The sequence below is a fragment of the Lethenteron reissneri genome, chromosome 27 (genome assembly GCF_015708825.2).
Source record: "Lethenteron reissneri isolate LAM-NWPU_2019-01 chromosome 27, ASM1570882v1, whole genome shotgun sequence".
In the NCBI taxonomy this organism is placed as follows: domain Eukaryota; kingdom Metazoa; phylum Chordata; class Hyperoartia; order Petromyzontiformes; family Petromyzontidae; genus Lethenteron; species Lethenteron reissneri.
The window spans coordinates 3,555,730-3,565,082 of NC_083805.1; the positions used below are offsets into that span (position 1 = coordinate 3,555,730).

Sequence of the window (9,353 nt, forward strand, 5' to 3'; positions counted from 1 at the left end):
CACCACAAGCAATAGTTTAAAGCGATTTGAAGCATGTTTTATTTTTTTTGGGGGGGGGCAGAGCTTTGTGACGTCATATTTGAGGGGGGGTCTGACTTTTTGTGACGCCGTGTAACGATGGAGGGTGGGGGTCAAAAATCGTCAAAAATCGTGTGACGTCATTTATGGACGGCCCCTTAACAGCGATCGTCACTGATGGTGTTGGTGTAATGTGAGCAGGAATCGATACACACAATTAATCGATCCGTTAGTAGATCTCGCGATACATGAATCGAGAGATTGAGGCACCTCGACAGTGCCCCCCCCCCTCTCTGCCCCCCCCCTCTCTGCCCCCCCCCTCTCTGCCCCCCCCCAATCTGCCCCCTCCTCTCTGCCCCCCCCTCTCTGCCCCCCCCCTCTCTGCACCCCCTCTCTGCCCCCCCCCTCTCTCTGCTCCCCCTCTCTGCCCCCTCCCCTCTGCCCCCCTTCTCTGCCCCCCCTCTCTGCCCCCCCCCTCTCTGCCCCCCCCCTCTATGCCCCCCCCTTCTCTGCCCCCCTCCCTCTCTGCCCCCCTCTCTGCCCCCCCCCCTCTATGCCCCCCCCTCTCTGCCCCCCTCTATGCCCCCCCCCCTCTGACACCGACAGCGCCACCTCGTGGCCCCACTGACCCCTGTGACGTCACTCCGCTCGGGCTCCCGTAGACGCCGTGAGTCGATCCCCTCGCTCCACGCGGGGAAAGGAGACCCCCATAGACCCCCAATCGACCCCCATAGACCCCCAATAGACCCCCATCGACCCCCAATAGACCCCCCCCCCCCAACCGCCGGCCCCCCTTTCCGCTACAAACGCAGCCTACCCCGGGCTAAGGAGAGGCCTGGGCGAACCTCGGGGGGCGCCTAGGAGGAAGCCCGCGGCCCGGGACTCAAACCCCGAACCGATCGGGGTGTTATCGATCCCCTGCTCTCATCATTATTATCGATTTCGCATCGGAACCAATTGCCAGGTGGTTTGATCGCGGGGCGCGTGGGGGGGGGGGTGAGTAAATTTGACCCCCAATTTTTTGGGGTGGGTTGGTGGGGGGCCCTCCTGTGTTCGTCTCGGCCTAGAGCCTAGAGAGAGAGAGAGAGGAGGGGGGGGGGCTCATCGAGGATGTGATCGGCCCACCCCGTCCAGGTTTCAATCCCACTCGCGTTTGGGAGTCCGGTTCCCAATCGGGCCGACCTAAACAATCAGGCCTCTTACCCCCTGTCCAAGGCCCCCCCCCCAACCCCCTACCAATGGGCCCCCGTCGTTGCGGGGGGCCCGTGCCGCCCCCCGTGGTGGTGTTCGCGCTGTGCTGCGCGGCGGCGGGCGCCGCGTGCCTCTGCGTGGGGGAGTTCGTGCGCAGGGTGGCGGTGCGAGACCCCGACGTGGCGCAGGTGAGGACGGTGTGTGTGGGGTGTGTGTGCACGTGGCAGTGTGTGTGTGTGTACGTGTCACTGTGTGTGTGTGTGCACGTGTCACTGTGTGTGTGTGTGCACGTGTGTGTGTGTGTACACGTGTCACTGTGTGTGTGTCACGTGTGTGTGTGTGTACACGTGTCACTGTGTGTGTGCACGTGGCAGTGTGTGTGTGTACACGTGTCACTGTGTGTGTGTACACGTGTCACTGTGTGTGTGTGCACGTGGCAGTGTGTGTGTGTACGTGTGTACACGTGTGTGTACACGTGTCACTGTGTGTGTGTGCACGTGGCAGTGTGTGTGTGTGTGCACGTGGTGTGTGTGTGTGTGCACGTGTGTGTGTGTGTGCACGTGGCAGTGTGTACACGTGGCAGTGTGTGTGTGTGTTGTGGTGTGTGTACACGTGGCAGTGTGTGTGTACGTGTCACTGTGTGTGTGTGCGCGTGGCAGTGTGTGTGTGCACGTGTCACTGTGTAGTGTGTGTACACGTGGCAGTGTGTGTGTACGTGTCACTGTGTGTGTGTGTGCGCGTGGCAGTGTGTGTGTGCACGTGTTACTGTGTGTGTGTGTGTACACGTGGCAGTGTGTGTGTACTGCTGCAAACGTGGCGGGTACAGTGTAGTGTGTGTACTGTACACGTGTCACTGTATGTAGTGTGTGTACTCGTGTCGCTGTGTGTGTGTGTACTGCTGCACACGTCCCGGGTATGGTGTGGTGTGTTTAATGTACACGTGTCACTGTGTACACGTGTCAATGTGTGTGTGTGTGTACACGTGTCACTATTTGTGGTGTGTACACGTGTCGCTGTGTGTGTGTGTACACGTGTCACTGTGTGTGTGTACACGTGTCAATGTGTGTGTGATGTGTGTACACGTGTCACTGTGTGTGTGCACGTGTGTGTGTGGTGTGTGTACACGTGTCACTTTGTGGTGAGTACGCGTGTCACTGTGTGTGGCGTGTGTACACGTGTCACTGTGTGTGTGGTGTGTGTGCACGTGTCACTTTGTGGTGTGTACACGTGTCTGTGTACTGCTGCACACGTCGCGGTTATGGTGTGGTGTCTGTAATGTACACGTGTCAGTCACTGTGTGTTGTGTGTACACGTGTCACTGTGTGCTGTGTGTAAATGTGTCAGTGTGCGGTGTGTGTACACGTGTGAGTAGCGTGTGGGTTGTGTACAAAGTAGTGTCAAAAATGTGTAATGAGCGGCTTCCGCGACACGTCGTGTAGAGGGTACTTCTTCCTTTATTTCTCACACTGGGCACAACACAGGCCAACCTTATTCCTCTCACTCCGAGTACAACACTTAGATATTAACGTCTCTACTGGCTACACACACGGCCGGTCACTCAGCGTGGTCCCACCGCCCTCACTCGGCTACGCCGCTGGCTGACGATGGTGAGTGATGCCGGCAAGCAGCGACGCAGTCAAGACCCAAGAATCCACACGCGAACCCTGAACCCCGGGGTCCGCTCCCCCTTATATCCCCCCAGGCGTGGCTAGGCCCCGCCTCCGGCCACGCCCTCTCGTGGAACCTTCTAGCAGGTTCCCGGATCATCTCGGCCAGCCCCACATGTTACCTTGGCCCTTAACCGTGCCCATGCCCGTGCTTCCCTTTCCCAGCCAGCAGGTGTCATCATGTCATTACATATCTCCACACGTGACGTGCGAGTGCTGTGTGTGATGTGCGTACGTCGGTGTGCATGGGACTACTTAGTGGATTTTGCTGCACAGCCGTCTGCTGCGCACGTGTACACATAGTGCACGTGTCATCACGCGCGTGCATAAAGACCCCACACGTTACCGCACGTGGTCGTATCGACTCTACATGGTACATAACACACGTGTGCAACCAATGTTGCCTATAGCAACATCGCAGGCCCAACTTTCGTCAGGCACGTGTTATAGACTGTTGCGGAGCTGCCTTGCCAGCAGTGGGAAATTCAGCCAAACCCCATTGTTGGTCTGTACTTCTATGCTCCAACGTGTGTGCTTGCCTTGACCAAGCACAGACGTGTCCAGAGTAGTGACGGGCAGCCCACACTCTAGTCGGCGGGCCTCATGAGCAGCCCTCCTCCTTCTCCTCAGTGGGCCGCAAGCTGGACATCGCTTGTGCCCTCATCATGACCCCCACACATCACCCTAGAGACGCACCGAGACCAGGTCACCAGGAGGGACTCCACAGGTCGCAGGTTGCCCACCACTGGTCCAGCGTGATCGGGTTTGGTCAAAAAATAACTTCCCGGGGACCCCGCGAGGACGTGGTGGAGACCCCCCGCCCCCACCACGTCCGTCATCGCACTGTGCATAGCCGACCGTGCTAATTGGAGGTGTGGGGCGAATGACAACAAACTAAACACAAACATCAGGAAGAAATTAGTTTCCAATCTAGATTTAAAAGTGCATAGCTCCCAGTGGCTTTCTAATATCAGAATATATCAGAATGAAGAGTGTTCCGGACGGCCGCATCTGAAAGCGGCGCGTGATGGCCAGCGAAAAGCCGCCGCTGCGAGGATGACCGGAGTCCGCGTGATGCCTTACGCTCCTTGACGTTGCCGCTTGCGTCCAGGACTGGAACTCCCTCCTGCTGCACCTGGGCGAGCTGGATCTGTGCGTACAGGAGCAGCGGTCGGATAACGACACGCGGGAGGTCACGCCGTCGCCGCCCGCCCCGGCGAGGCCGGCCCGCGCCCTGCCCACGGCGCCGGGGCCCGGGGCCGAAGGGCCCTCCTCGTCGGCCCCTCCACTTCCCCCCCGGCTGCTCGTGTCAGTGCGTGTCCTCGTGACCCTGACGCCATCGGCGGGGTCCGCGTGGGGCCGGTCGGGCGCCGTCTCTCATCTGGGCGTCTCGCTGCCGTCACAAGCGCTCCACCTCGCCGGTGAGCTAAGCGGTGGGGGGGGGGGGTTGAGCATGGTGGCCCGATGAGCGCGTCCTGAGTTCGATTCCAGAACGGGGCTAACGTCGGTGTTGAGTGACACCCACACTGACCGGCGTGGTGAAATATTGTCAAACGGCTCTTTTGAGCCGCCCTGGACGTGGTTATCCGATGACGGAGCGTCGACTGCTGTCTCCCCCCCCTACCCCCACAGGTCCGAGTCGGCCCGTCAACATCACCTTGTCCCTGGCGACCACGTGGGACTCGAACGACTGTCATCTCCGTGGCAACTGTCAGGCGGCGAGCTACAATGCGTGCGCGATTGTGTGGGCGGATTCAGGCGTCCTGCCCAACACCCCGTGAGTGTGGGTGCCATCATCGCTTGCTAGGGGGTAGTAGCGGTGTTGTCGAGGGGTTTTGGCTGAATTTGGTTCGGGCCGTTGCATCAGCTTGGGTGTCATCGCAGCCGTCGGGCAGTTGCGTCTCTTCGGTCGCTGCACGGCTGTCCACGTGACGCCGTGCATCGTCATCGTCCCGTCAGGAGGCCCGAGAGCTGCGACCCGGTCGACGAGGAACTCCGGCGCCTGGAGGCGACGGTAGCCGAGGGGACGGCGGATCCCGGCTGGTCCCGCAGGCCGGGAGAGATCGGGAAGCCGAGCGGCGCCGGGTGCAGGGGTTCGCCCGTCCTGAGGGTGTTCCACACGGAAGAGCCGGGACTCTCCGTGCTTCTCTCCCAGGTGCGGCCTCTGTGTGTGTGTGTGTACGCGGTGCTTAAAGAGCAGGGTTGATTGATCTACAGCCAAATGCGGACCCGCATCTTCGCACCGTACGGCCTCCTGCCAGCCACGTGATGCCTACCGATTTCAGAGCGGCCAGGAAACAAATTTAAAGGGCAGCCAGTCATAGATAGAAGAAAACAAAGAAGACAAACTTTTGAGCCTGAACTCGAACAGGAACAGGGAGTCTACGGTTCCGTATTGAAGTCTGAGTCGCTATGTAATAAGTCCGTGGGGTCCCAAGGTGGGTGTATGGGTCTCTGCGTGAGTCTGTAGCTCCCTATGTGAGGCTTTGGGTCTCTATGTAAGTCCGTGGGTCTATACAAAAAAAAATGCACCCGGCCATATAAAATGTAACCTCGTTGCAAGATGCCCTCCAGACAGTGCCAGTGTTTTATAACATTCAGTCGTGGGCAGGGAGAAAGAGAAGAAGCTCTTGAGCCTGGACTTGAACAGGGCCATGGAGTCGACGGCACTGATGGCTGAATGGAAGGGTGACGCTTCCAGTCTGCGAGGTGGGGGGGGGGGGTCAGCATAATTTGTGCTGCCTGTGCTCGCCTGTGCACCCCAGGAGCGACGCTCCGAGATCGGATTGCGGTTGAGTTATTCTGCGGCCGCGATGGCCGGCAGCCTGCTGCTGGTGCTGGCGTGCGGCGCCCTGGGAGGCCGCACCCGCGGGCCGGGCCGGCCGGCCCTCACCGAGCTCAGCCCCCACAAGGTGGGGTCAATCGTCTCCCCCCCCGCCCCCCCCCCCCCCCCGTGTGAACGTTTCGATCTCAGCGGATGGACTGGTCTCTGTCACCGGAATGTAGAATTTACAACGCTGACTTAAACTATCTTCTTGGTTCTTTCGGTAAAGTCACGTAGAATGGAAATAATAAAATAATAAAAATAAAACATAATAAAATAATTCTCACGACGTTCCGGCCACAACGCAAGTAGCCGTCCTCAGGTGGAGAATAGGTCTGTCGAAGAGACATTTAATTATGTTTTATTTTTATTATTTTATTATTTCCATTCTACGTGACTTTACCGAAAGAACCAAGAAGATAAATCCCTGCAGTCACGAAAGCTTTAAATCGTGACTTAAACGAGCTTTGGCGGCGGCTTTCGCGACTCTCGCTGCGGTCGCATCCGCAGATGGATGGACGGATGGTGAGTGAATGGCCTGCGAGTCTCACTCTCTCTCGCTGCCTTGTCCAGTCACGTACGTTTGTGCATGCTTTGATATTTGCTCAGTATGTTGCTTTGCGACTCGCAGATGGCAGTGGGGTGGTGGTTGCCGAGCTGTTTTCTATAACGGCTCTGCCCGCTCTCCAAGCGTAGGTCACACACCTTGAAAAAAAAACATTTACTTTTTCTCAGGAAAACTTGTTTATTGTTGGTGTATTGCTCATCCTTCACGGTACTTTTTGTTCTCAACATGAATCTGCCAGCACTTGGCAATGCGCCACCAGACCCGGCTCACGCAATTATTTCATTTGATTTGCATCTCTTGTCCCCACCCCTACATCGTCCGCAGATGTCGCTCTCCGGCCAGTAAAGTAAATACGGGCGTCCGCAGAAGGTGAAGTCACCAGGCCGTAACAGCTCAGGAGGTGACGGGAGCCCACCGTCTCGTGTGAGCTATCAGCGTCTTTCTCCGCACGACGACCCACGGCTACAACCTCGTTTTCAGATGAAAAATCCGCTGTAAAAAACATTACATACAGTCTGTTCTCCTATAACGCGTGTTTTCATAACGCAAATTGGATATAACGTGATGAATGTATTCGGGAACATGTTTTTTTCATCATGCGGATGCATATCGGACGTAACGCAATTGAACATAAAACTACCGTCGTGCAAGTAGGAATAAGCGGTTGTGTAGCGCTCCTCGGCATAGCATCACACAAGGCAAGATACTGCTGGATGCTTCGAGATGCTACCCACGCGCCTCAGTCTTTGTTCAGCCTGCATACGCATCGCACTTATGTGTTGACACGAGCAGTTAGATATCACGTATCGATTAAACAGCCTCCTCCTCATCCACCCAAAAGTAATTTGATACGTTTTCACGATTCAGTTTAACGGTTTGATTCGTGAATAGAATATGTTTTGTGATCCTTATTTTATTTGTTTTTGGTTTCGGCCATGTAGTTGATGCCGAAATTCTTGTCGGTGGACCTCCACCACCCCGACAAGGCTTGTCACGTTTACCAAGAAGTAATTTTAGACGTGGCCAACGTGCCGATCATATTCTGACCAACCACAGCTTCAGAATTTTCATGACTGAATTTGCAATCAACAAAACAGTTCCCGAGCGAAACGGCATGTGTTGGCCACGAAATGTTTTAAGGCATCGGTGAGAAGCTTTACTGCTCAGCATTTGATCGATATATTGGGCAGGTGTAAAAAAACATCCCTGTCAACCCATACGGTTTAGCCATATTCTTGTACAGGGAAATTAAGTTTAAAGGTCCATTCGGCGTACAGCCGTTTCAATACGGGCAAGAACAAAAATGTGTCTATTTGTTTGTGTTTCTCCCTTGTGGAGGGACTTTATAGGATGAACGTTGAGATTTGTAAGGGCACGGGGTGACCAATAAGGTCTGAATTGGTCTGTCATAAGGTAAGCACTGATAAGGGGTTGACAGATAAGAAATAATATCTTTGCTGGAGGGTTAATGACGATACTTTTTTGCCACAAAACTACGTGACCTGACCCAAAAACAGATATGGATCGTAGTGTTGGCTGTGAAACCCTACATTTTTATATTTTACCTCGATTGTTGCCATCTCATTTGCGTTGTTTCTTAGTCTTTTCCTGTCTCGTTCCATTTTGTTTGCTCCGTTAGCCTTAACATAACGTTAGCGTTTGACACTTACGTGTGCGGCCTTATTGTCAGTCCACTGCTGGATGGAGGCTTCCCCATGCCATGCCCGTCGTGGGGATTATTTGGCCATACTTGACCACACTGCTTGGTGCAGGTTGGTGAAAACGGGGACCACAGGTACGGGAACATTGACCCACAACATAGCCCGCTCGCATTGAATTTAATTTAAATCAGCGGATTATCACATGCACAATTTGATTCCCAACGCATCGTGTCGGAATCTGTTTAATTTATGAATGCGGGCATCGGTGCTTGCCTGCTAGTGATGTTGACGACATGAGCTCGTTAGCGCCGCTGCTGTCGTGATACAAGGGCCCTGAGTCTGTCGCAAGGTCACGTGCGAGCGCATTGTTTTACTTAAAGTGTAAAAAAATAAGTTCACTAAATTAAATGAATGTTGGATGTGAAATGCCTTTATTTTATCTTCACTCAGTTATGCCCTTAACTTAAATAAATGACAATGACAGCTGTATATTTATCTTCACACCCCCCCCCCCCCCCCCCCAAAATATATATATACAGTTCGGTCTCCAGCCCTATTGGACTTCACGAATGGCGATTCTCAACCCCAGTCCGTAACGGGCATCAACCCGAGCCCAAACTGGAATTGGAATGTTTAGAGCCGTGACTTGTAAATGTGCAATGGGAGTAAGAGTGGCACTTGAGTCATTATACTCACGCGGGGACGGCAAGACGCTCGCTCTGGAAGAGAGAGGGGGAGAGAGCGACTCTGATGCGGCGAGGGAGGAACCGCAGGCGGGCAGGAGGGGCGGCAGCAGTCACTCGGTGAGCTGGCGTCACCGATCGCCCAAGCTCTGCAGTCCACACGTGTTAAGATGTTTTCGGCAAACTCAGTGTGCTTATTTATACACCTGGGAGCAAACCAGAGCACCCGGAGAAAACGCACGCGTGCTAGGGGAGTGGGGGGGGTGTAGACAACACGATCCCATGCAGATGGAAGAGATGGAATCCCCGCATCATAGTTCGTGCGGATCGAGGCTAATTTACCAAAGCCTCACGTAGTGGAGCATTTTTTTTATTTATCGTGGCTAATTCATTGAGTAGCGGTGCCTTGCTGCCATGGACTAGCTGTTATGAAACTTGAATCGACACTTTAGGTACAGGTTAAGTTATAGCTGGATGTGACTTTCAAGTGCTCCGTGTGTTTTTGCACTACAATCTTTAGGCTAGAGTCGGTTTTATTTCGGGGTCGGCCGGGGAAACCAATGCCTCGTAATTTCTGCAATAAACGGGTTTACGGTCAAGTCCCCTTGTGTTTTTCTATCCGTCTGTGTGTGTGTCGTGGGGAGCGGTGGCACAATGGTTAGCACACTGAGCCATGAACCCGGTGACCCGAGTTAAATTTCCACATCGGTGATGAATATCTGAACCGGTTCCGGGCCTCAT

The 9,353-nt window shown here is 54.7% G+C and overlaps 1 protein-coding gene across 1 annotated transcript; it reads left to right on the forward strand.

Moving 5' to 3' along the window:
• Positions 1–1,111: 1,111 nt before the first annotated feature.
• Positions 1,112–9,211, forward strand: TMEM248 (transmembrane protein 248). Its single transcript, XM_061561143.1, has 6 exons — positions 1,112–1,397; positions 3,988–4,297; positions 4,509–4,653; positions 4,836–5,031; positions 5,642–5,788; positions 6,593–9,211. The coding sequence occupies exons 1-6, from the start codon at positions 1,257–1,259 to the stop codon at positions 6,611–6,613; spliced, it is 960 nt and encodes a 319-aa protein (XP_061417127.1). The 5' UTR covers positions 1,112–1,256; the 3' UTR covers positions 6,614–9,211.
• The last annotated feature ends 142 nt before the right edge of the window (positions 9,212–9,353 follow it).

Excerpts from the sequence above, each read along its gene's own strand:
- TMEM248 (XM_061561143.1), top strand. The coding sequence starts at position 1,257 with ATGGGCCCCCGTCGTTGCGGGGGGCCCGTGCCGCCCCCCGTGGTGGTG. Across the intron at positions 1,398-3,987 it reads GAGACCCCGACGTGGCGCAG|GACTGGAACTCCCTCCTGCT; the intron begins GTGAGGACGGTG and ends GCTTGCGTCCAG. Across the intron at positions 5,789-6,592 it reads CCGAGCTCAGCCCCCACAAG|ATGTCGCTCTCCGGCCAGTA; the intron begins GTGGGGTCAATC and ends CATCGTCCGCAG.